This window comes from Rhinopithecus roxellana, chromosome 2 (assembly GCF_007565055.1).
Source record: "Rhinopithecus roxellana isolate Shanxi Qingling chromosome 2, ASM756505v1, whole genome shotgun sequence".
Taxonomy (NCBI): Eukaryota; Metazoa; Chordata; class Mammalia; order Primates; family Cercopithecidae; genus Rhinopithecus; species Rhinopithecus roxellana.
This window is the reverse complement of record NC_044550.1, coordinates 45532253-45559923: the sequence shown is the minus strand read 5'-3', so window position 1 is coordinate 45559923 and position 27671 is coordinate 45532253. Positions and strand designations below refer to the sequence as shown.

The 27671-nt window shown below is 37.0% G+C and overlaps 1 protein-coding gene across 4 annotated transcripts in view; it reads right to left on the bottom strand.

Moving 5' to 3' along the window:
* Window positions 1-1465: 1465 nt before the first annotated feature.
* RBPJ (recombination signal binding protein for immunoglobulin kappa J region) overlaps window positions 1466-27671 on the bottom strand; it is a 107264-nt gene continuing 81058 nt past the window's right edge. For all 4 annotated transcript variants that reach the window (XM_030915904.1, XM_030915914.1, XM_030915917.1 and 1 more), the window contains 8 exons: window positions 20241-20406; window positions 15717-15891; window positions 11890-12027; window positions 11627-11739; window positions 7503-7643; window positions 6313-6468; window positions 5848-5951; window positions 1466-5679 (listed from right to left, as the gene is read on the bottom strand). In XM_030915904.1, the coding sequence (XP_030771764.1) occupies window positions 5364-5679; window positions 5848-5951; window positions 6313-6468; window positions 7503-7643; window positions 11627-11739; window positions 11890-12027; window positions 15717-15891; window positions 20241-20406 (1309 nt within the window). In that variant the 3' untranslated portion in view covers window positions 1466-5363. The remainder of the gene's footprint in view (window positions 5680-5847; window positions 5952-6312; window positions 6469-7502; window positions 7644-11626; window positions 11740-11889; window positions 12028-15716; window positions 15892-20240; window positions 20407-27671) is intronic.

Genomic DNA, 27671 nt, shown 5'->3' with positions numbered 1-27671 from the left:
TATTTACCTGCATTTTCTATAAACCAAGATTAGTCCTGAGTTCTATACAGGTGAACGTTTCAGCTTCATCTAACTCTGTTGAATACCTATGTGCCAGGCATATGGACAGCCTTACTCTGAACACAAAAAACCATGGGCATAACCATCCAGTCTTACAGGTCCTTACAGGGCTTTAGGCTTACAGCTCGACCTCTTTGATGAAATGGTCTCATTTGTACTTTATATACAACAGCTTCATCTGTCTTCCTTAAATGTTTTCTAGTATCAAACTTTCTGTGAGGGTTTCCTTTTTAGTGTATCTTTCCAGTTTGTTGCTGCTGTTGTTACTTTAGAGGGGAAACTTCATTCTGCGCTGACTCACTAGATTTGGAAACTAAATTGGCTTGCACATCATCATAACTGGTGGCCATCTAGGGGTTCAATGACCCAAAAAAACCAATATATTTAATGTTATTTTTTGTAAGATTAAAGTAACCATGCAGTACTTACAGCAAGAAATACAAGATTATTCTAAATTCTAAATCAAGTGACTCACTATCAATCTCAACCTCTGGAGGCCTCACAATTCAAATCCCAACTAAATGTTTGTTTCTAACTTAACAATGAGTATATAGCAAGATGTCTTTTGCAAAATCCTCATAACTTAGATTCTTTCTTTGGGCAGGTCAATAACAACTGAACTTGCTATGATTTAAAAATTATGGGCTGGGCATAGTGGCTCATGCCTATAATCTCAGCACTTTGGGAGGCAGGCGGATCACCTGAGGTCAGGAGTTCAAGACTAGCCTGGTCAACATGGTGAAACCCTGTCTCTACTAAAAATACAAAAATTAGCCAGCTGCAGTGACGCATGCCTGTAATCCCACCTCCTGGGGTGGTTGAGGCAGAAGAATCACTTGAACTCGGGAGGCAGAGGTTGCAGTGAGCCAAGACTGTGCCACTGCACTCCAGCTCAGGGGCGACAGAGCAAGACTCCGTCCAAAAAAAAAAAAAACTTTACGTAACTTCCCCATTTACCTTTGTTTCATATTAAAGAATACTATCCCCACTTCTAGGACCCCCTCCCCATCCCCCAAAAGATAAACTATTATGTGTTCCTTCTTGAATACCTTACTGACCATCTTATATTGGAAAATGACCATCTTATATTGGAAAAGCAAGTTATTGCTAAGTAATATTCTCCAATTTTGTTGAAATCAGCTTTAAATGATTCTGATTCGAGAGAGATGCCCCTTGAGTGACAAAGCCCATTTCACCATTTACATGGGGGAAAAAATCTCTTTAAAGCACTACATAGTTAAAAACATTGACATGGAAATTAAATTAGTAGAGCTATCACTTTGATGTGATATACATGGTAAGATTGTAAATACACCAACTATAATATAGAATTTAAATTTATCTTTATGAAGTATTCTGAAATCAAAGACGATAATACATGCATCAGGCACATTCGACAGAAGACTTTTACAATGGTTTACATTTCCTTTTTATTTATTCCTTGAAACTGCTCATATTGCAAGTTTTTCATGGATGAAATATGGAACTGAGCAGATTCTTTTTTTTCTACAAAATTATGGTATAAACTTGCTCAATTTTCTATCTTATTGCTAATAAACCTTACAGGCGCACAGTTTGTAAGATAAACCCCTTAAGGACTGAATGCGTAGAGCATGCTGCAAGGTACAAGAAATAAGCTAAAAATGAGCATATAAACCTACATCTGGACCAACACAGTACTGAATGCTGGCAAACATTTATCACGACACAGGGGGAAATTAACAAAAGGAGATACATTTCAGTCCTGAAAGGGTTAAACAGAAACCCTAATATATTATTGTTTCTAACCATCCATCCCACATTGCAGTGCTTGAAAACAAAGTGTAAGTCTGGCACAGAAAATTACACACATTTGTTCAGTACTCATCAGAAACACAGCTGCTTTTGAAATCAAAGTAACTTGGTTACTAACTGAACAGCATTTTGTTTCAAAAGGAACCTCCTCCCCAGTGGATTTTCTGGTTAGCATGACTAGTTAGGTTAGTTCTCAAAAACGGCATTGGAAGTTTTTTGTGAAAGCACAGATGGTACCAGTTTCATTAAAAACAACAAAACAAAAAAAAACTAACCAGTTATGATTGCAGATAAGTCTGTGCAGTAAAAGTGACAAACATTTCACGATTAAGTCATGTATAAGGATGCCTTTAATTGCCACAGTTTAAAGAAATGAGCAGCAAATTTAGATAGTATACTAGTGTTCAACTCTGAAATCACTCAAAATATAAAGGGCATTTTTAAAGCTTTTAGCTTGCCTTCTCAATCTATGTGATAAATTAAATGGAACAAATAAAAACATATTGGATCAGAGACTCAGCTTCTATGTGTATGTTTAGAAATTGCATAAAGTCATAAGAGCATAAGATACATTTCTAAAACAGAATTTTTAAAAATTCAAACATACTATAACTGAAGCACTCACCATTCTAAGAAGAGAATCTTTTTGCGGGTAAATGATCAGCATGTCTAATAATGCCATCACTGGAGGAGGGGACACAGTCTACTATAACCAGAGGACAAGGTTCCTATAAATTACCTACCGAAAATGATTCACAAAACCATGAAAGAAAAAATTTAAGCAGCTGACAAAATAACTACTGATAAACAATAAGCTACAACGGACAAATCATTTCACTTTTTAGTCTGTGGTATAAGAATGGCCAAAAATAGGTGGGGAAAAATGCCTGTATAAGTAGATTCTTGGACTTTTCAAAAAAAGAGAGAGAGAGAGAAAAGGGTTTACAGTATAATATTTCAATTATCCTATGTAAAGAAACAATCAAAATAAAACAAACGTTTTTGTTAAAAAAGCACAAGTTCATTTTAACAAAGTCATGAACTTGAAAAATTATTTTTGAGCTACAAAAATGGGTAAGGAATAGTTCTTCAAAAGTATCTCTTTTGTTATTGGTTAATTTAATATGATTCCTTAACTAAATACCAAACCTAGGAAGTGGAGGAAACTTGTGGCCGTTAAAGCAAAGCAGCACTAGGAACATGTCCATGCTCTGAACAAAAGCACTGTGTAATGACTCCTGCCATGACTCCACAGAGAGGAGTAACTACTCCTCAGAAATAAGCGGTCTGTAAGAAAGAGACGGTGAACAGTTACAACAAAGAAAGATAAGGCCACAATGAGTTCTGCCCTTGATCACTGAAACAGATTTAAGGTGTGAGGCAGGATTAGCTTATAAGAGAGAAGTGAGTGACTGGAGTAGATTTGAAGAAAAAAGGCGATACAGAATAAAATGCAGCCTGGGGGTGATTAAAAAGGCTTGCAGTAAGAGAAAACTGCAATAACTGATTTAATCACCTAATGTGCTTTACAAATGACTTTCCCCTTGAAAACCGAGGACAAGGCGATTTAAAGATGTTAGGAAGAATATTTACAGTGGCATAGTCTGAGCACAGAGTGAGTGATGAAGACAGCGAAGCTGAAAAAAAAAATGCTACTAATAATAATTTCTAAAAAGTCTATTAATGGAAACTTTTTCAAAACAGCCCAGGACACCAGAAAGACAATGTTCTGTAGGGAAACACTGTAGGAAGTTACAGTTTTGCATTCATAAGGTACTGTGGCTCCTGTTTTATGGGACAGTAAAAGCTTACCACAATCTAGAGGTAGTTTTTACTCTAAGAGGGATGATTGTATTACTAGACTGTGTCGTATAACATTACACACGTGGTTCCTGTACTAAATGTAGCCCAATCAGTCTGCTGCAATTTCGAAGAAACCAAACAAAAGCATAACCAAAGTTCAGGAATGAAAGCAAGGTAAAACTGGCCTTAGCAGGCAAGGCCAACATACAACCCTGAATGCAACCAAATCTCAACTGAAAAGAAAAGAAACATTTTCTGAGTTAGGAGACGTTTGTGGAGATGCTCAGTACTGGAAAAGAGAAAACAAACAAAAAAGGCAGAGAAAAAAAATGAAAACATAAGTTACATTTGCATTTATAATCTTACAACTATCTGTTTCTAAAGTACTGTCTTCCAGCTATTTTAGTTGATCATCTAATAAAAGCATCTTATGTTTTAAGATTACAATGATGTTCTGGCTAGCTACCCCCTCCAACCCCCCCAAAAAAGTAAAGATAATAAAACATGCTTTTGCTGACATTTTCCTCATTCTACCATAAGGGCACCATCTACCAACTGGTAGCAAATACTTCCCATATATTTTGTCACTTGCCAACAAGGCAGAAAATACCCTGCTGAATGAAATCACTGGGAACATTCCAAGTTCAAAATAAAATGTTTAACTTACACATAATACAAGTTATGTACAAGATTAGGAGGGGGGAAAAACCTGAACAAATCCTGGAACACACATTATGTATTTACGTTACGGGAAAAGGGGAGAGAACACTTCAAATATCAACATGTTCTGTGCCATTAACTCATTAATGGCTAAATGGCCACACCAAATTGCATGTGAATGTTAGAACCTCTCGGATAACCACTGTAAGTTCATTAAAAAAAAAAAAAAAAAAAGGAAAACACAAAAATTACTACCAACAGTGTCTGAGAAGAGAGACTAAGTTAACATACATTGCATGTATTGCAGGCAAGGCAGAGGCATTTTTTTTAAAGCTTTTGCACAGACTTCATATAATCTTAAAAAAAAATACATAGGCCTTTACAAGATTTGACTTGCTGAAATCCAAACAATTTTGACTCACGAAAAGTCATAAGACTTCAGCTGAAAATAAAAGAAAAAAGTTCCAGCCTAGACCAAAAAAAAAAAAAAAAACCTGGAAGAGTATGACAATTAGATTAAACAAGCATGGTCAGGCTTGGAACCTGAATGTATTTTAGAGCAAAAGCTCAAAGGTAGGTGGGGAAGAGAACAACCTATTTGGTAACAAGGTGTACTATAATACCGTGATATAAAAAAAGGTATGGTGAAAATGTACCTTTTACTAAAGCTTATACAATATACAAGTTCCTTGGTCCATAAAAACTGTGTTAGATTTGTGTCTTCTAGTTTGTTCAACTTGTATTCCAGCCACATTATTTACTTCTTGCCCATTTAAACAAAACCAAACAAAAACCAACCAACCAACCAACCAAACAGCTGAAAAACTTGATTTCCAATAGTTTGTACATTTTGACTTTTTTTTTTTTTTTTAAACTGTGGCTTCTGCATTTCAAATCAGCACTTGCAGAGAGATAACGGGGTTTTTGAATATATCACCTGGTATGAAAAGTTTTCCCAAGAAACCACAAAAGATTGTTCATTTTTTCTCCTTTTTTGACTTTTTGCCACACTCAAGTCAGTTTAAGTCCTAGCAAAAAGACGGTAGTTAGGATACCACGGTGGCTGTAGATGATGTGACACTGGTTGAATTTGTGCTGGCATTTGTGTAACTTCCCTCGCTGTTTGTGTTTGATTCATTAGGGGGCACCTGGCTTGAATTGGCTCGAAGGATTGCTCCTGCTGCACTGCAATGTGGCCGCGGCCCTGGTTCTGGTGTGTAGGTAAAGGTAAGGCTGGTGGAATAAATGATTCCATCATTTCGGACCAAAGTTACTGGAACCTGGACTGGTTGCCGGACCCATCTCCAACCTTCTCGGAATGCAGAAATGTCTGGGACGACACAGAGCATACTCTCTCCACACCTGAGGAGGAAATATAAATCACTTAAAAGCACTTTAAAAAGCAAAGTACATGTTAAAAATGAGACTTAAGACAAGGTTGTTTAATACATTACAATCAATGCCAGGAAAGAATCTCCTGTACCCACACCCCTCACAACCTCTGGATGATGAAAAAGTTTTATCAAGTACCTGTACATAGTTTCAGCTTCTACATCCCCAAACCACACTCGTAAATTTGGAGTGAAATTCTGTCCTGTAAGTTCAAGCATTGCTACGTCCCCACCGCCATTCAACTGCAATTCACAGAAAATCACAACACTGAGAAAACTTTTCATTTTTCATTAAAGTACACAAATTAGATTCTCATTCAACTTTCATTTGTTTAAAAAAAGGGCAATTAAAATGTTTTTTTATTACAAAGCTAGCTAAAAACATTTCAAGATAACATACAAGTTTATTTAAATTTAAATTTTCTGGCAAGTACGCTCCTCCTAATTTTGTTTTTTTTTTTTTAATCAACAAATGGTGAATATAAAAACCCCCAAATCAGACAATTGGAGAAAAATCAAAACTCCCATGAAATGAAATGATGCCAAGTCAGAGCTGAGAGTAGCTGCAAAGAGCTAAAGGCCAACTTGGACTAGGTAGTCTCACCTGAAGGCTCTCTACGACAGGCACAGGCGTGACTGGGGCAAGGACAGGGCCCATTCCCTCGTAAAATGTATACTCTGCCTTATCTGTGCTAATGATTGTCCAGGAAGCGCCATCATTTATCATCTCTTTATTTGGTTCTTTTGGACATGGAGTGGCCTAATAAAGAAAGAAGTTTAGAAACTAAGTTTTATACAGTTTGTATTAAGAGTATAAGAAGATTTTACCAGAGTAACCCTCAGACAAGAGTTAAGAAGAGAATTCAGTAAAAACTTATAAACTTTCTAAAGCATGGTGCTTTGCCCATCCCTACATAAACACAAACAGAATACTAATACAGAAACCCCATAGACAGCAGTTTTTCTTATAATACAAACTATTTCAGTGACATATTAAATAATAATAACTTTCACAGCAACCATGAGTACACCAATGCAGGTACAAATTTCATTAATAGCAGATTAATATCTGTGATGTAAATGGCTGTTTAAAACTCTTCGGGGACTCCTAAGAAAGAGAATGGGGGTCCTCATGTTTAGGCAACAGCTAGAAGCTTATGCACATTCCATAGGAGGGAATCAAGATGGGAAGGCAAAGCACCTACCCCTTCCTTAACACACCTAGACCAGGGACTCAGCATGCCCATCAGTGTGTGTGTGGCCATCTCTCTGGAAAGGAGTTTCACATGAAACTGTAACTATCTTATTAAATCATCTGCCCATGTCATAACCTCATGAAAGCCTTCTGAGAAAATGTAAAACATTAGCTTTTAAAGCATGTCATCATTACTATCTTGGGAAACCACAATGTAAATCTGATGAGATTTTGAGCCTTCACCCAGAAAAATGCTTCATCTATACAATGTTTGCACACAATTTCAGAGGATTCAATGAGCACTGAAAATCTATTTTTGGATATCCTGAGGGGCTCTTTGTTCTTCAATTAAGAACCCTAGAACTAGATGTTAACTGTTTCTCTGAGAATGTTTTCATAATTTTGAGTTCTTCCTTGAGGAAGGATTGCTTGCATGTCTGAGGATTGTGTGTTAAGGATGCTCATACCTGAGATCCCTATCTGTGTATAGCTTCATGTATTTGTATATAATTAACAGCAAGTGAAAATTTCATATTTTTGCAAGCTGCTAACCTCACAGTTTGTATATTTCAGATTTCACCAGTAATTTAAAAACATACCTGAAATTGAATTATTCTTTCTTGAGAAAGGCACAAGTACATTCTTTCTGTATCCTTAAGGTAAAATGCACATTTATGGAGTTGTGACACAGGATCATCTGCATCCAATAATGCGGTCTGCTTATCAACTTTCCTAATTATCTATATTTAACAATTAAGAAATAAAAGGTCATCAACACATGGAAAGGATTCTCCTTGTGTACAACATCAAAAGTACATAGAAGTTATATACTGTATAATAATACATCACAGTTATTTGTCATATGCCTACATATATAAAAACATTCACAAACAAAAAGACTAGGAATAAAAAACACTTTTAGATTGCAAGCAGGTCAGAATATAGAAATTGTTACCCTCTTCCCTGAACATCTAAAAAAAAAAAAAATCAGGCAGGCAGGCACTTGTTTTCTAGGTCAGTACTTTTCAAACATAAATGCGCACTCAGATGAGCTGGGGTTCTTGTGAAAAACACAGGTTCTGATCTAGCAGGACCCTTGTGGGGTCTGATATTCTGCATTTCTAACAAAATCCCAGGCGATGTTAATACTGCTGGCCTACAGACCATATTTTGAATAGCAAGTTCTGATGATATTTTCCAATAATATGCATAAAATGACAAATATTCCAACATCAAACAGAAAAATCTCTAGAAGGCTACTGTCAGTGCAAACATCTTATATCCATTATCCAAAACTTACGTATTTAAAAACATAACAAAATTAAACTCATTTTATAGATTACAAAATGGGCTTAGAAAGGTCAGATAAATTGCTAAAAATTACCAGTTTAGTAGCTGAAGGATCAGAATATGTCCTGATCCCAGGGCTGGCTGCCTGTCCAAATGATCTCTAAATCTTATAATCCAACTAGTCCACAAAACACATGAATATCTGAAAGATAATACTATCAAACCCTATATGACACTTGACACCTAGAATTAATGGCTAAGGAGATGATGATGATGAATAGCAAGATTTGACACAGAACTTTTACTCGTAGTTTCCTTTTCTATCCATCACTTCCAACAACATACAAACATAACTATCGCTCATCTCAAAATCAAAAGTAAAGAAAACCCTGACTACATGCCTGTCCCTCCCTCTCACTACCTGTTTCTCTGCAAACGCCTCTTCCTCACTGTCCAATCTCCTACAATCTCTCCCCTTTTATCTCAAAGACTCCATTACAACTGCTTTTCAAAGCCACCAAGGATTTCCAGACAGATGCATCTCATGACACTTTTCTGTCCACATTTTACTTCATTTTCTCAGAAGCTCTCAACACATTTTGCCTTCAGAACCACACCTGATCCAACTGACCTTTAGAATGCCCAGAGGCGAGTTCTCAGCCCTCTTTTTCGCTCTTTATAATATATACTGTTTAAAATTTAAAGGTTGACAACTTCTAAATTTATTATCTCCAGACTTATCTTCTCTCCTGCATTCAACTTGTATGTACACTTAACTACCTATTCAACATTTCCATTTATGATGTCTAACAGGCATCTCAAGGTTACCATATCAAAAACAGATTTTTTGATTTCCTCCTAAACTTGATCCTTCCCCAACTCATCTAGATCAATAAATGGCACCAACATTCACTCAATCCAAAAACCTTAAGTTATCCTTAATGCCTTGCTTTCTCTCATATCCAACCATCCAGTCTCCCAGTAAATTCCATCAGATCCACTTTCAAACAAATCTGTCACCCCTCAACACTTTACTACTATGATCCTAGGTCTAAGATACTATCAACTCCTGCCTCAATTACAACAACAATCCAAGCACCTGTCTCCCTGCTTCCACGGCCACATCGCTATGCTCTCTTCTCCACCCAGCAGCCAGACGTATGCTTCTAAACAAAAATGGGCCATTACGTTTAAAACCCTCCAGTGGCCTTCTAACATAGAGAGATAATATGAAGTCTTAACCCTAGATACAGAGAGGGATCCTGTAAGATCTTGCCCAGTACTAATCTTACAGCTTCAGTTCTTGCCACTTGACCTCTCCTCCCTCCGCTCCAGCTCCATTGGTTTCTTTACTAGTCATCACACATCCCCTGCCTTCAGTTCTGTACTTGTTCTGTTTGCCTGAAATGCTCCTCCCTCAGTTGGCAGTTCTTTCACTTCATTCTGGTCTCTTCAAATACTGCGCCTTCAAAAAGACTTCCCTGACCTCTCTAAGTGCTCTTCCAATTCTCTATCCCTTTATTATCTTGTTTTGTCTTCTCATCACTACATAAATCCTTTACATGGGTATTTGGTTTATCACCCTACCAAAATGTAAACTCGATGAGGAGAGGCACTCGACTTTGCATGTCAGAATTCCTCAGTCATGAAACCCCTAGAAAGATTTATTTATCAGCATCTTAATAATGGTACTGCAACTTTTTCTAGTAAGTTAATGTTTTATTGCAACATTTTTATATAAAGCCATACAGTTTTGAGTGTAAAAACTTCAATTAATGACGACTTTCAAGTAAGGCAGACTACTGGTACTTTACAAACAACTATAAATGAAAACACTGTTTTAAATTTGGGTCTGTCTTCTAAGTGGTTTGTATTATAAAGTATTGGTGATCAGAATCATCCTCCTAAATTGTGCTTCTGCAGTACAAGCATTTAACACTAAAGCAAACAAACATCATTTTTGGAACAGAGAAAGTGAATGAGAAGAGAAAAAAATGAATAAATGCTGATTCAGATTTTGTGCTTGCTTCTGTCTCCTGCTCTGTTTTTCATGCCCTTCATTCCCTAATGTTACCCTTTTTATTATAATCTGTCTCAACTGCAAAGCTTTACAGATTACTATTACTATACTTCATGTCTTTAGCTTATTGCATTGACATGGGAAATAAAATCACCTTGTACAATTACGACAGAGGGCAAAAAGAAATAACAGTAACAAAGAAATGAAAAACTGGCTTAGAAAACTGTAGATCAACCCGGCCTCTGCTGAAATGGCCCCAGAAAATAAAAGCCAGTGGAATATTGCACCAAAAAAATAAATTGAAGGCATGCTTAGGAACATTAATACTAAATGTTCTTCTACTCACCCAACCTCTTCAGTCTGACCTTGAATGAAACTTACTCATAAATCCCCTTCATCTTGAATATAAATAAATTGTATTGTTTCAGAAAAGGAAAGGGAAAATTGGGAGGGGGTGGCACTATAGAGGACTTTTGGTTTCATTTTACTAACAAAAGCAGTTTTTACAGTTTAAGATCTCCTTTTTTGTGGTTGTTGAGATAGGATCTCACTCTGTTGCCCAGGCTAAAGTTCAGTAGTACGATCACCGCTCACTGTAGCCTTGACCTCCCAAGCTCAAGTGATCCTCCCACTTCCGCTTGAGACTACAGGTGTACACCACCACGCCTGGCTAAATTTTTTGGGGGGGGGGTGGGGTGGGGGGAGGGCAAGGTAAAGACAGGGTCTGACCATGTTGCCAGGGCTAGTCTCGAACTCCTGAGCTCAAGTGATGCCAGGGCTAGTCACCTCTCCTTCTCCTGCCTTCACCTGTTGAAGTGCTGGGATTGCAGGTATGAGCCACCATGCGTGGCTGAGTTTCAATGTCTTCTACTGAACAAAAGCCCTAAATCCTATGTCCCTCTCCCAAAGTTAGAAACACCAATTTTATTTAAGTTTTAATAAATCTATCTTCTTGTGAGACAGTAAGCTAACAAAAACTATGCTTATATTTTAAAAGAAATAAGAATTTCTTCTTTATGAAAACTTGGTCCTACACTGGGATATGGCAGGTACCACAAAAAAATGAATACATTATCTGAATTAGTAAAGAAAAGAAATGTAATTTATAGTGCCCTCTACTGAACATCTTCAGATAAACAGCTAAAAAGCAAATTGCCACCAAAATATATTGGAAATCATTTAAGAAAAAATCATTAAGAATGTACTTGTAAAAACTGGTTAATTACCTTAAAGCATTTCTGAAATAAGGTACAGTATAACTGTCAATTATAAACAGCTCTGATTACTAACACACCTTTTAAAATTAAAAAGCATAAAATTGAGGTGTGTTTTTCCATTTGAATGTTGTGACTTTGCTGTTTAAAGAATTAATTTTTACTTCACGTTATCACTAAAGCAAAAGTAGAGCCATACCAATCTTGGTAGTGCCATGCCAGTAACTGAGCACACAAGTTTGACTGTTTGTCCATAATGGATGTAGCCATCTCGGACTGTGAATTCTTCTCCTTCTGATTCATCATCATCCACTACAGTAGGTGGAAAAAGAAATCAAATTGTTACCTTTTTGAATTCATTTTATGATTAGCAAATGACAAAACTTAACATAGCCATATATCTCATCAAAAGAATTTAACGATTTCACACTAAAAACATTCATTGCACATTTTTATACTCACAGAGATGAATAAAAAATGCTCCCCACTGCTGTGAACTGGCATGAAAATTACCTCCTTCTACATGCAAGTATCTGGTACTAACTGTCTGGGATCGTAGTCGATTAAACAGAGCCACCTTTGTTCCTGAGGCAATGCATACTGCAAAGAAAAAAGAGCTCTTATTTATGTGACTGGAGCAAAAGGTGGGGAGGGAGCAAAAGAAGGAAATTCTGCTTGGCAGTGTATAATTATTCTTTCTTATCATTTAACAGTTTGACAAATATTTTCACTTTCCAAGACAGTATAGATGACACCAAAAAAAGAAGTCAAGGTAACTGTTATTAATAATGTCAAGCTAATGATATCAAATGTCCATAAAAATAATTTTAAAGTGAAAGCTACACAGTATGTTTAATGTGGTGCTGATTATTACAGAAAAACTTACTTTTAAAATAATGAATGTTAGACAGTAGAAATTTAAATGATGACCTATTTAAAGGATATGTATCTAAATATACTGGTAAGAAAATATTTTCCTGGAATATCACTGAATGGAAAAGCAGACTATAAAATACTCTGTAAGCTGTGGTTCCACTAGGCAAATGTATATATTTTTAATACACAGAATACACGCATAGAAATTATTATACAGAATACATGCATAGAAATGTATGTATCCAATTACACAGAATACACACATAGAAAAGGGACTAGAAGGATGTTTATCAGAGTTGATGGTAAATGCCTCTGCATACTGCGATTTTAGAAAATTCTACTTTCTTCTAAATACCTTAAAGTACTGTATGAAATTTCTTGAAAATAAATCTATGTAAGCAGAAAAATATTCTGAAAGTGAAATATGTTCTCTGTCATCAAGAAACTAATATTCAGTACAAACACAAAGTTAAAGCAGTTATATAAAACCATGTAATTTGAAATGCAAATAGCCTGAATACAAACATAATATACCTCCTAGTGCAGGAGAACACACCACCACCTTTGAAGTAGGTATTGCCTTCCAGCAAGAAAACAAGAAACAAACGACAACAAACTTAAATCCGATCACGATTCTAGACTAAACTCTCCTTGACCAAACTTTTAAGCAGGCTGCTCTGAGCATTCAACTAGTATTCGTCCTTGAGCCCTGTCATCAGTCTGTTTAGCTCAGTTGTAGCAAGAATCCTCCTAAATTATCCCCCACTCTGGATCTATGATCATCTTGGCCTGCCTTTAGCACAAATCCTAAGTCAGGTCAGAAAGAAACCTTCTACCTTTGATGTCTCCTTTTAGTAAGTTTCCATCCATTGACCCTCTCACTCTGCTTCATCCCCACTTATCTTTGTTGTATTCTGAAATGGAACTTGGTTCTATTTTCCCCCGTTGCAACAGTACTGAATGAAATCTATCTTTCCAACTAGTGCCCACGCTCTATTTCTTTTTGACTCTACCAATTTTACAGAAAATATATTAAACTACACCAAATAAATGAAATTAGCAAAATCCAGTATGTGGAAATCTCTAGTGGCCAAATGTCTCAACTTACTTAAATAAATTGCAAGAGTTGGTGTGTATGTGTGGCGCGGGGCGGTGGGGGATTGTTCATAGATTATACTCAAGGACATGTCACAATATAAACTGTACTATGTGGTAGATCTGAATTTTGATTCAAGCAATCTGATTTTTAAAATAACACTTTAGACCATTTTACATTTGAACATTGATTGAATATCCATCAAACTAAAATAGGGGCAGAAGAAAGTGGGCCTGGAGTACAGGTATAGATGAAGATAAGGTTGGTTGAATTTAAGATCACTGTTGAAGTTAGAGAATGAACATAAGAGGTTTCATTTTATGATGCAACTCTGTCTACTTGAGTGTGTTTGAAATTTTTCCATAATAAAAACTAAGTGATATTAGTGGACTGAGTGGACTAAAATACAACCAATACAAAAAAACAAAACAAAACAAAAAAAAAACCCATGAGCTCGTAATAAAATGAAAAGAAAGCAAACAAAACAAAAACTCTGAAACCCCACTGGTCTCTTTCAAGGAATGTTATCATTGTTCTGCAAATGAGTAAACAAGCAACTAATCCTGCCTTTTCATTACATACTACAATTGAAGCAAATAGCTGATATGGCAAAGTTACTCTTTGTAGAAAAAACTCCAGCTAACAAATGCAGAAGTTATGAATTTAAAAAATTAGAATATTACCACTTTGCAGCATTTAATGAAATAGATTTAAACATCATCAATGGCTATTAAAACCATTAGGTTAAAGTTTGCTGAGGAACTTTATGAGTAGAATAGACTAACAACAGCTGAACTACTATAATCAATCCTAACACGAAAAAAGGGATAATTAGATATTATGACTTCCAAAGGAAATGAATGTATATTTTACCAACTAGTTCTGAAAGACTTTATGTCTAACCACCAGTTCATGGAAAATGAGAGAGACAAAGAAACAGGTAATCAGTCAAACTCAGAATATGGAATTCCACAACAGAAAAATGATCCAGTTTCTTCAACAAATAAATGACACAGAAGGAAAACAAAGGTGTGACAGGGTGAGAAGAAACTATTACAGACTAAAATGTGTAGACCTTGTCTGAACCCGTGTTTGAACAAACCACTGTAAAACAAAACAAAGCAAAAAAACTATAAAAAGACATTCTGGGTCAATCTGATAAATCTGTACATGAAATAGGATATTAGATGACACTGAAGAGCTGCTGTCAACTGTTAGGTATAACGATGTTTCAAAAAAAAAAGGCATGTATTAGTCATTATTGCAGAAATTTTGGTTGAAACAATAGGGTAAGATTTACATTAAAATACTTCAGCAATTAGAAGACGAAGAGGTGTTGGTGGTGATGGAGATAATGAAACAGAATGATAAAACCTGTTGAGGTTGGGTAGCTGGTTTCTCCCTTTTATATAAATTTGAAAATCTCAGCCAGGTGCGGTGGCTCACACCTATAATCCCAACACTTTGGGAGGCTGCGGCAGGTGGATCACCTGAGGTCAGGAGTTCAAGACGAGCCTGGCCAACATGGTGAAACCTCGTCTCTACTAAAAAATACAAAATCAGTTGGGCGTGATGGTGGGCACCTATAATCCCAGCTACTCAGGAGGCTGAGGCAGGGAGGACTGGTTGAACCTGGGAGGTGAAGGCTGCAGTGAGCTGAGATCCTGCCAATGCACTCCAGCCTGGGCAACAGAGTGAGAGTCCGTCTCAAAAAAAAAAAAAAAAAAAAAAGTCTCCATAATAAAAAGTTAAAAAAAGAAAAATGGGTGTGAAGGTTAAATTTATAGTTCACACAGACTACACTTCTTTGGTAGTCTAAAAATAGGCTGATGAGACAGCAGTCTCTGCCAGAGCAACCACATTAAAAATTTTGTTTAGATTCTCAGGAAGGCCTGCCAAAAAGCCCATTTAATTAATAGCGTTTTTCAAAGGGGTGCTTTTTGACACTGTGGGTAGATCAATTCTTTGTGGAATCAGAACTACCTTGGACACTGCAGGACATTCAATTCAGCATCATAGGCTCAAGATACCCAAAGCCAACAACATCACCCCCTCCAGTCACCATAACAACAGAAGGAGAAAACCTCCCATTTCCCCAAAATGTCCCTGGGAGCACTAAGGAACCAACTCTGGTTAAGAACTGCTTCATTAGACCACATACTGTCGATTTACGATTAAAAAAAGAGAGACAATAAACAGGGCCACAAAAATAGTAAAGAATTAATTGGCTATTGAAAAGGCCATTTTTAATTTAACAAAGAGTCTGTCTTATTAAATCACGGTAGGAATTGGGGACAAATAAGAAAAGCATACATACAGTCAGCATTTTTCAATGACTGCTTCTTTTTGGAAGGTTTGGAGATGACTTTTATCCGCTTGCTGAGGAACACACCAATGTCATCACTGTTGCCATAGAACATCTTTACAGACAACATGAAGTGCTTTCGCTTGTCTGAATCAGATATGTACAATGTTTTGGCTGTGCAATAGTTCTGTGAAAGAAAAGTAAAGTTTTAATAGCAGCAAAACCTTGTTTGTTTATGTAGTACCTACAACTCAGAATGGCCATAGTTTAAGTAATAATAAGAAAAACAATTCCAATGGATAGCTGATAAAACCAACTACAAAAATTAACTGTAAAAATTACTGAAATTGATTTCTGAAAAGTACAAAATCTTCCTTATAAAGTCTATAAAACACAAACATTGTCATCTATGGTATCCTCTTTAAAAAAAGACCGTTTAAAAAAACAGTATTTTCTTGTTTTACACAGCTCTACAACTGTGTCATGGAATTATCACTCAATGTTACAGCAGTAACTTTTAAAATAATTTTTACAGTTAAAAAAATCAATGACTATCTTAAAAAAAAAGCCATCAAAATTCAACAAATTATGTAAAAGATTTTAGCAGTTCTTCTCAAAATAGTGCATAGAATGTTTTTCTTTATATAGCTGAACACTAGAGTAATCACTTATAAGTTTGAGGAAAACAACGCAAGACAAACTGGATGATTATAAAATGTCTTAACCAGAAAGAGATTATATAAGCATTACCTTAAAGAACTATTTTTAAAATGGTTAACTGCACAAAAGGGCGATTCATATGTATCACTAAAAGAACTGAATTTAAAGGTACTAGAGAAAATGCTCAAGGCATTATGTCAGTTTACCAGAATTTAAATTCTGATAACTGAAAAGATTAAGAGATACAGCACTTGACAAAGAGCAAAGACACTTCAAAATGCTACTGCTTATATTATATATGACAATTCTAAAATCTTTCCTATTCTCTTGATCCCTGTGAATCAGAGAGGGATCTAAACTATTGTCCTTTTCCAGATAAGATAAATAATGCTGAAACACAGTATAAATATCTAAAGTATCTGAATTATATTTTTTTAAAGATCAACATTCCACTTTAAAATTAAGCTAAACAAGTTTTTTCAACTATCCCTTCTGTATCTTCCTTTTAAAAAGCAGAGCAAATGCTCCTCAGGAAACAGTTAATGACTTCTAGGTTTTTATTTTTAAAATTTTACTCACAGACAGCCTTGGTAGCAGACAAAACTACTGCAATCGTTTATTGTACTTCTCATAGCAAAGCTATATAAGAAAATTTAGGTGCCATCTTGAAGATTACACATTCAATTAAGTTTTTAAAAATCAAAAGTTCCGTAAAAGCTTTGAGAGGTTTTGCTCTGTAGAAGACAAAAATAAGATAAAGCTAATCATAGTAATAAGAAAAATAAAAACAGGCCAGGCTGGTGGCTCATGCCTGTAATCCCAGCACTTTGGGAGGCCGAGGTGGGCAGAGTGCTTAAGTCCAGAAGTTTGAGACCAGCCTGAGCAACATGGTGAAACCCATCTCTACAAAAAACACAAAAATTATCCAGACATGGTGGTGCATGACCATAGTCCCAGCTACTCAGGAGGCTGAGGTGGGAGAGTCTCTTGAGCCCAGGAGGCAGAGGTTGTAATGAGCCGTGATCCCACCACTGCACTCCAGCCTGGGCGACAGGGCGGCACCCTGTCTCAAAATGAATAAAGATAAAGAAACAAGAAAACAACAGTACTTTGCAGTCACATCACTCCTTGCACCCAAGATCTCCAACACACTCAGAGATGGCATCTGTGAGCCTCTATGCCCACAGTCTGCCATACTCTTAAAAATGACAGCAATGAAGGTCAAATTAAGCTTAACAATGAAATTCTTCTGCAACATAAGGTGAGGTCTGTGAAAATGGGTATCAATGTACTAAAGCAGACAGTCATGGGAAGCAAAAATGAAATGTATATCTAAATGAAGGCAATTACATTCTAATGGGAAAGCTTAAAAATGTTGAGATCGCTTAATTTTGAGGGTTAAAATTAAAAGGTAAGATCCATTTGAGAAAGAGAAAATACTGAAATCCAGCATAAATAACACATACTGGCAAACAAGAAAGGAAAAGAAGAACCAAGAAGGTTGGATCATAAGACCTACACAAAAAGAACTGCATTTTGTTCAGAAAAAACAAACACACATATATCTCCTTGGAAAGAAAGGAAATATATCCCTAATTACAATGAGTACTTTGAATCCACAAAAATCATAACCAAGATAATTTTATGGGAACTATTTTTAAAAAACTGTAAGGCCACTGACCACAAACTACTCAAATTCCATTAAGAAAAAAGGAATCAGGCCTGTAATCCCAGCACTTTGGGAGGCCGAGACGGGCGGATCACAAGGTCAGGAGTTCGAGACCATCTTGGCTAACACGGTGAAACCCCGTCTCTACTAAAAAATACAAAAACTAGCCGGGCGATGTGGCGGGCGCCTGTAGTCCCAGCTACTCGGGAGGCTGAGGCAGGAGAATGGCGCAAACCCGGGAGGTGGAGCTTGCAGTGAGCTGAGATCCAGCTACTGCACTCCAGCCTGAGCGGCAGAGCGAGACTCCATCTCAAAAAAAAAAAAAAAAAAAAAAGAAAAAAAGGAAAAAGTCACTAACTCATAGAAAATAAGCAAATAAAACCAAAATTACATTTGCCTTGCTATTCTAAAAGGTTAAATTAGCTAATGGAATTCTAGAAGAGAAAATGGTATATAATCATCTCTCTAGAAATACTCTTTGAAAACAAGATCTTTAGGCAATAAAGACATTTCCCTGAAAGGAAGAAGAAATACCAAGTCTAATGCTGCAAAGTGATACTTGCGAAAGACAAGCAGTGATACTATTGGTTGGTTTATTTGGTATTACCTCACTTAAAATTACTGGAAGCTGGAACTGGTTAAAATGAGCTATGAAGTAGGATTAAAGTTATATACACAGGTAGCTAGAATCTCTGGCCTCTCACTACCTATCTGATCCACTCATTCATAGTACTGAATGTCTACATGTGAAGCCTGGAGGCATATAACTCTGAGATTTCCTAGGTAACAAGAAAACAGATGAGACAAGACGAAGATCTATTAGATGGACCCACCACTTAAATATATTCGTTATTTTAGCTCAGGGGTCATAATTTAGAAACAGTTTGACTGGTTTAAGATGAAACAACCTTTATTGTAATAAGTATCCCAAATCTAATCTAAAATACATAGTCAACAAACCTTACTTACAAAAACTATAAAGATATAATGACATACAAATAGCTAAATTTGAAGGAGGCTGATATTAAGACCTGTAGCACTATCTGTAAAATCACTAAAATTGAATTTGAGAGCACATATCCCCTACCTCACCTCCATCAACACTACTCCCAACCCATATCTCTAGTGCCAACTACAACACAGCAAACACTAAAATATTCAACAAAGATGCATCGAATGAAACAGCTGTTTATGCACTATTTTAGAAGACGTTTAGTCATTGAGATCAGAACTAACCATTTTCCAAAGTAGAGTAGCAAGCAAAAATAAAATCATAGCTAAATCCCAAGTGAATAAAAAACTATCTTTCAATACTAAAAGTATAGATTGGCTGGACACGGTGGCACACACCCATAATCCCAGCACTTTGGGAGGCTGAGGTGGGTGGATTGCTTGAGCTCAGGAGTTCAAGACCAGCCTAGCTAACATGGCGAAACTCCGTCTCTACAAAAAAATACAAAAAAGTTAGCTGGACATGGTGACGCACACCTACGGTCCTACTACTTGAGAGGTGAAGGCTGCAGTCAGCCAAGATTGCACCATTGCATTTCAACCTGGGTGACAGAGTAAAAATCCCGTCCAGGGAAAGAAAAAAAAAAGATCCAGATTGACTGCTTTCTAAATTCATACAATTAGTAAAACTAGTTGATAAATTGTTTTCTCTAGAAAACTAATTAAAGAACCCCTGCTATGCACTAAAATTTGAGTATAACCAACTGTGGCTGTTCTTATCTATAGTATCTCTGATGTCAAGTAAACATTTATGATCTTTAAAACCCAGATAAATGCTTTCCACAATGTATATATCATCGTGTCTAGTATAAAACTAAGATTAAAACAGCAGAGTAAAACATTACTGAACAATGTATTTTTGTTGAGATTTGAGTATCAAACCTCTGTCAAACAGAAGATGAGCAATCAGCCTCCTAAATTTATTACTGGCGTCCAGTAGAAATCTGATTTGCTAAAACTGCTTGCAAGCTGGGGAAGCTTACTGCATGCCATCTTCCAATGTCAGTAGCATAAGCTTCATGAATGACTAGACCAAAGCGATCTGAGAGGCATATTTTTTGGTCCTAGTTTATATATTCCAGAAATTGTTACTAACAGTTATTAAAGAAAAAAATCTCCACCACACAAAATGAATATGAAAACTATATTCTGGTACCATGGTGCCCCTTTCTGGTGAACTAGCAGTCTTGATTTACCTTTCCTTCCAAGTTTAGCTGCTGCATTTCTTGGTCACTATTTCCTATCCCAATAAATGCACACGGTTGAGACTCTTGTTCAGAACAACCATCGCGTTCCATTTGTTCTTTTTTTTTCTTCCATCCACTGCCCATAAGATACACACAAGGAGGAGGGCAAAAAAACCTGAAGAATAATGGGGGGAAAAAAAACAAAAAGCTCAAATCAATTAGATTAAAGAAAGCATTTCCTTTTCTTGAACATTATGAATACAAAATCATATTGAAATGCACCTATTTCCCAAAGAAAAATTTTGGTGAAGCCTTTTGTAATGCAAATAATCATGCCCACAAGACAGAAATCAGGACTTCCACAACAACTAAATCTGTTCAGGTAAAATACTGGAACTATGCGTACAGTTAGATTAAATACTTTTTAGAGTACAGAACTTCTCTTTGTATTTTCACATGGCTCAGAGTTCTAAACTACTGGAGTTCAGCAAATTCAGTGCACTCTAACATATTACAAAACATGATAAACCACCACAAAATCTGTAATTACTAATTAAGGCCTATTCAAAATGACACAATCATTAATGAGTGACATTATTGTTATGGATACTGCATTTAACTTAATGTGGTAAATTAACTTAATGGGATAAATTAACCTAGAAAATTGTATTATCGAGTATTGTCCATAGTAGAAATACCCAAAATATTAATAAAAGCAAAAGAGTCAAAAATAAATGGATCTCCTGATTATGAGCAGTGTTGTGTTTTGCATATCTTTGAATTTTAAATATACTTGGAACACCTGGTGCACTGTAGATATCTGAGAAATATTTCATGCTCAAAGAACAATACACTATATTCTTTCAACTCACAGAACACCATAAGTTTGTTTTGCTTGTTGTCAAAAACCACCCTCACAAGTTCTTCTGAGAATGACTTTCTTATAATCTTTTCTTTAGCAATTAAAAATATTATCTATTGCAAAGCCTAGCTCAAGGCTCATATTTTACATAGTTCAGACCATAAATCCAGTCCTTATATAGGGTATAAATTCAGCTTTGCTCAATTATAATGCTGACTTGTACATACTTTAAAACATCTATGCCATATCTCTCTAGAGGGCCTGAAAACTCAAATTAACTATAGTAGCCACATAAGTCATATAAATGGGTGAACGGTGTATATAATAAACAGGAATATCCAGGCTGGGCACAGTGGCTCATGCCTGTAATCTTAACACTTTGGGAGGCAGAGGCAGGTGGACTGCTTGAGCCCAGGAGTTTGAGACCAGCCTGGGCAACATGGCTAAACCTCGTGTCTATAAAAAATAAAAAATTAGTGGGCATGGTGGCAGGCACCTATAGTCCCAGCTACTCCGGTGGCTAAGGTGGGAGGACTACCTGAGCCTGGGAGCTTAAGGCTGCGGTGAGCTGTCATAGTGCACCTGCACTCCAGCCTGGGTGAGAGTGAGACTGTCTTTAAAAAAAAAAAAAAAAAAAAAAAAAATTAGGAATATCCTTTAGTTTCCCAAAGAAGTAGTTTCCTTCCCTTCTTTCTTGAAACACACAGCCTCCGTTGTCATTCTAACTTTTTGTACTGTTATTAGTACAGAAAATTTTTTACTTTTCTTAATCCTAGTATAAGAAAACCCAGATCTTAAATGCAATGATAATCGGCCACTGGTGTGTATATATCCACTCACACTCACGTGGCTGTACTATGGGCATGCAGGTCTAGTGTTGGTCCCGTCCTCCAATTGTTCAATAGATGCCTGAAATCAAATTTTATGTGAAATAGTTTTTTTTTTAATTTGGCAACTAATTTACACTTATTAACACTCTGTAGGCCAACAACGTGCAGACTAAAAGAAAAAAAACTTTATGTGCATATATGTACACACATGCAGACACCAGCAGGCTGGATTTGTGCTTAGGTCTTCTTGAAGGTGGTAATATCTACTTCTTATTTGCTTCCCCCTCAGCCTCTACAATATTATCTACTGAATTGACTCAAAATATATTAATAGAACCTACTTTTTGCTCAACCCTAACCAGACTACTTTAGAGGCAATTTACATATGACTTACAAGAAGTAAGCTGGGTTTATTTAATATTCATTAATTCTCCAAATTATTTATTATATTCTGAGTGTGTAACAGATACTGGGGATATAGCAGTAAAAATAACCAAAAAAATGAAACAAAATTCCTGTTCTCATGGAACTTACACTCTAATAGGAGAGAGATAATAAAAACAGATAAATGAGTGAAATAACATGCACATGTACTCCGTTAGCTGGTGTACTCCGTTAGCTGGGGAGAAAAAAATAAAGCAGGCAAGGGGTACTTGAAATGGGGACAGCCCAAGGTGGCCAGGAAAAGTTTCCTTAAGAAGGTGACTTTGAGTCATGACCTAAAGCCATGTGGACACCTGGGGCAAGAGCATTTCCACAGAGGAAAGAGCCAGTGCAAAGGCTCTGAGGTAGGAAGGACTGTGACCAAGAGTGCGGAAACAACCAACAGACCAGAGTGGCTGGAGCGGAGGGCAGAAGGGGGATTAACAGGCAGCAAAGGCAGAGGTAGTGGACAAGTAGACCAAGGAGGCCCTAAGGATTTAACTGAGTGAGGAGGGAAGTCTCTGTAGTCCTCTCACATTTATCTAATCCAATAGAAAAGAGCAGTTTTCATGCCTGTATACTTACACTGAGGCCAAGGATATAAAGGTCACAGCCAAGGTAGTGGGCCCAGTTCCAGGTCACTCTAAGTTTGGAGGGAAGCCTGGATTAACTGGGCTAGTTTTGGAGTGGGTTCAGTTCAAGTCTACAAAGGGGAGCTTTCTGGCTTCTAATGCTGGGAGTTACTCAATGCTTACTATGGCACAGAATCAAATACCTAGGCTGGCACACTCTCAGGAGGTTGAGAAGGCATCAGTTTTGGAAACACAACTCCTGTTAGTTTTTTATTGAACACTGATGTTAGGACTCCTTAGTAAATTGGTGTATCAGCTATAAAACTCAAAGAGCTGTGTTTTAGTACAGGTTGTGTATTCCTTATCTAAAATGCTTGGGACCAATAGTGTTTTGAATTTTTTTTTTCCAGATCTTGGATTGTTTGCATTTATTCTTAGCAGTTGAATATCCCAAATCTAAAATGCTCCAGGCTGGGTGCAGTGACTCATGCCTGTAATTCCAGCACTTTGGGAGGCCAAGGCGGGCGGATCACTTGAGGCCAGGAGTTCAAGACCAGACTGGCCAACATGGCAAAACACTGTCTCTACTAAAAATACAAAAATTAGCCAGGCATGGTAGTGCATGCCTGTAGTCCTAGTTACTCAGGAGGCGGAGGCACGAGAATTGCTTGAACCCGGTAGGTAGGGGTTGCAGCGAGCCAAGATAGTGCCACTCTATTCCGGCCTAGATGACAGAGGAAGACTCTTACAGGGTCATGTGGGCACTCAGGGTTTTCAGATTTTGGAGCACTTCGAATTTTTGGATTGGGAATGCACAACCTGTATGCCAAATACAGTAGTCAAATCTCAATGAGTTATCATAAATGGTACTTCTTAATTTCACATCTGAAAAATATAAAGAGAGCTAAAATGATAAAAGAATGAGTAGTGCTAGTTTTCTCAAAAGTAGTGTGACAAAATGCATGAAACGGTAAAAATCAGGTTGATAAAAAATTCTCTATTCAAAACAATGACCAAGGGTCTATCTTGAAAGTGCTTTCCAATCATGTAATAAATATAAGAAAAATGAAGACTTTTCAATAGTCTCTGAGTCTTAAAAAAAAACAAACTCAAGTCTAAATTATTTTAAAAAGGCATAATGGAAGAAAGTAGCAAATCCAATATAATCTAAACATTGAAATTATTTCTATATTGCTGATAAAATCATAACTTAAACATCCCAATATCATCATCCCCTAAAATACGGCAAACAAATCAAGTTGTTGCCCAGACTTCAGTAACAATACAGTGATTGAATAAAAGTCAGCATATATACAAAAAAAGGGCAAGAATACAAGCAAAAGAAACCAAAGAGAATGGGGTAAAAATAAAAGGCCACCAAATTAACAGAAGAAAACTCAAATACATCTTTATTTTATTTATTTACTTACTTATTTATTTAATTTTAAAGACAGAGTCAGACTTTCACTATGTTGCCCAGGTTGGTCTTGAACTCCTGGTCTCAAGGGATTCTCCTGTCTTGGTCTCTCAAAGTGTTGGGATTACAGGCACAAGCCACTGCACCTGGCCTAAAATATATCTTACCTGGTGTATTTTAGGCCAGGTGTGTGAAACTGACGATTTTTTAAAAATTTGGGCAGTTGGTCAATATGTATCAAACACTCAGTGAAAAGTCTGACCAGTAAGTGGTTAGCCTACAGAGTTTAACTGCTGCTACAAAAAGATATCCTATAAAACACGTTGCCTCTATTTTCTCATCTTTCCCAGCAGCTCTATCAACTATGACAAACAATACTTTCTCTGCCACTTGGTGGCGATATGCACACATTTAAAATTTTATTCCTGTCATAAGTTGTCTTTATTTTCAGAGACTGTTTCAACACCTATTTCCTCAAATCTTGAGATGATGTCTGAAAACTGCCTTACAGATTCAAAGAAGGCTTTTTATCCATCCCAATATATAAATTCGGTTAAACAGAATCCAAACTCATGACATTTGCATTATCTTGCTACCTTTGCAGAATCATTACTAACCTTTGATGATTATTCAGTTCACAAGGACCGTATTTAGGAACTTTTTGCATACCACAATTGGCCAATTAACACAAATCTCAATATGACTTCAGAATCAGTCTAAATGGCTTTACTGTTAATTGTTTCAACAGCATCATACTGCTGCTTAATTACTGCCTTCAAGAAAGCTGAATGTTAATGTCAAATGACATATTAACATTTCCTCTAGATAAAATAATCTTTTAAAAAGTTTATTTTTTAACCTCAGACCTTACTTAATGAGAAACTCATCACTAATATAAATGGGGTACTAGATGTGCCATGCAAATAAATATTAGTTATTAGGCACCATATTTAACATTAAGAACAATTTAAAATTTGGGGATAAAATTTCCTAACCAAGTATTTTTAAGCATCACTCACTGGAGTTATTTTGTATGCCAAAAAGACACAGCCAAGAGGACTGTGATCATGCCCTCAGGTTACCTCACGCCTTGTGCCTTTGCAACTCTTCAAAAAGGCCTGAACCTGGATCAGCAAGAAAGAAGGCAGATCTTCCTCTTCCCACTATGCACTCCACCACCAAGTAAGAGCCCAGAACTCTTTTCTGAATCCAGGGGAGTTTGCTAGACATCCAGAGGGCTAGACTAGCATTAGTCCTAACTAACACTAACACCTGTTTTTTTAAAAATCAAGTAAATTTAATGGGTTTCCCCTTTATTATAAAGTAATGCGTGTCTACTTTGAAATTTTTAACAATACAAATCAGTAAAAATATAGGAAAGTAGTACTCTGGCCTTCTCATCATTTTTATTCATTTTTTAGAGGACTTCAAAGTTTAGATTGTTCAAGCTTTCTTTTGACTGGGGTTTTAGACCAACTAGGCCATGCCCAAACAATACAGAGAAATTGAAAACAGGACGGGCGCGGTGGCTCACGCCTGTAATCCCAGTACTTTGGGAGGCAGAGGCGGGCAGATCACAAGCTCAAGAGTTCGAGACCAGCCTGGTCAACATGGTAAAAGCCCGTCTCTACTAAAAATACAAAAAGTAGCCGGGCGCGGTGGCTCAAGCCTGTAATCCCAGACTTTGGGAGGCTGAGACGGGCGGATCACGAGGTCAGGAAATCGAGACCATCCTGGCTAACACGGTGAAACCCCGTCTCTACTAAAAAATACCAAAAAACTAGCCAGGCGAGGTGGCGGGCGCCTGTAGTCCCAGCTACTCGGGAGGCTGAGGCAGGAGAATGGCATAAACCCGGGAGGCGGAGCTTGCAGTGAGCTGAGATCCAGCCACTGCACTCCAGCCCGGGCAACAGAGCAAGACTCCGTCTCAAAAAAAAAAAAAAAAAAATACAAAAAGTAACTGCGCGTGGTGGTGGGTGCCTGTAATCCCAGCTACTCAGGAGGCTGAGGCAGGAGGATTGTTTGAACCTGGGAGGCAGAGGTTGCAGTGAGCCAAGATTGTGCCATTGTACTCCAGTCTGGGCAACAAGGTGAGTCAAAAAAAAAAAAAAGAAAAAAAGAAGAAAAAAAATAAAAGCTACTACAATAAAAGATAAGGCTAAATTTTCCATTTTAACTCCATAAACCACTACAGCTCTATACGCATGTTTGTTTGTTTGTTTGTTTGTTTGTTTTGAGACAGAGTCTCACTCTGCCGCCCAGGCTGGAGTGCAGTGGCACTATCTCAGATCAGTGCAACCTCCGCCTCCTAGGTTCAAGCGATTCTCCTGCCTCAGCCTCCACAGTAGCTAGGATTACAGGTGCCTGCCACCACACCTGGCTAATGTTTGTATTTTTAGTAGAGATGGGGTTTCACCATGTTGGCCAGGCTGGTCTCGAACTCCTAACCTCAGGTGATCCTCTCACCTTAGCCTCCCAAAGTGCTGGGATTACAGGCGTGAGCCACTGCACCCAGCCGTATTTTTTAACAGTAACTAACAAACAGGAACCTTATCTGGATTTTAACGTAATTTTCTAAATAGCTCTTCCCCTTTTGTTATCTCCATTGGGCCTCAGTTATACATCCTGGTATTAAATGACATAGTGTCTTTTAAAACTCCTAGTAAAGGTCCTTTTGCATAAAACCTGGCACATAATAGCCAAATAGCCAATCAGAAATAAAGAATAAGTGAATTCAATTGTACTAAAATGCATCTTCAAAACTCCAGAGAAAAGAAAAGCAGCTTGCCCAAGTCTGAAGCTATATGATAAACATGCATCTATTCACAATTCAATTAGAGCTAGTCCAGTCTCACCCAGGTAATGGTAAAAGAGTTAGTCCTAGGCAAAGGTAAGTTTACAAAGTTTAAGTACTCAAAGGATCTTTTCCTCCTTAGTCCCTGCTCTAGATAACACAACACTCAAACGCAAATGGAATGGTATGGCAATTAGGGTAGTAAAAAGGGTAAATATTTAAAATTAGGCCCTCAAGAGTTCCAACCCTAGCTCCACAGATTCCTAACTAATGTCAACCTGGACACATTTAAAATCTCTGATTTTTAGATTCTTTGCCCACAGAATTTGGATCATAACATGACTACTTCACAAAATTATTATGAGGATTACAACTTTAAAATATTTATAAAGCACTTTCAGAACAATGTCTGGCTCATGATCGGAGCCGATATGAAACTGTTTCTACCTCAGATTCACTATGAGGTGCACAGCTGGCCTTTTAGATTCTTCTTCCATAATGACGGGTGTTGACTTCTTCTGTTTTGCTTAAAAAGCAGAAAA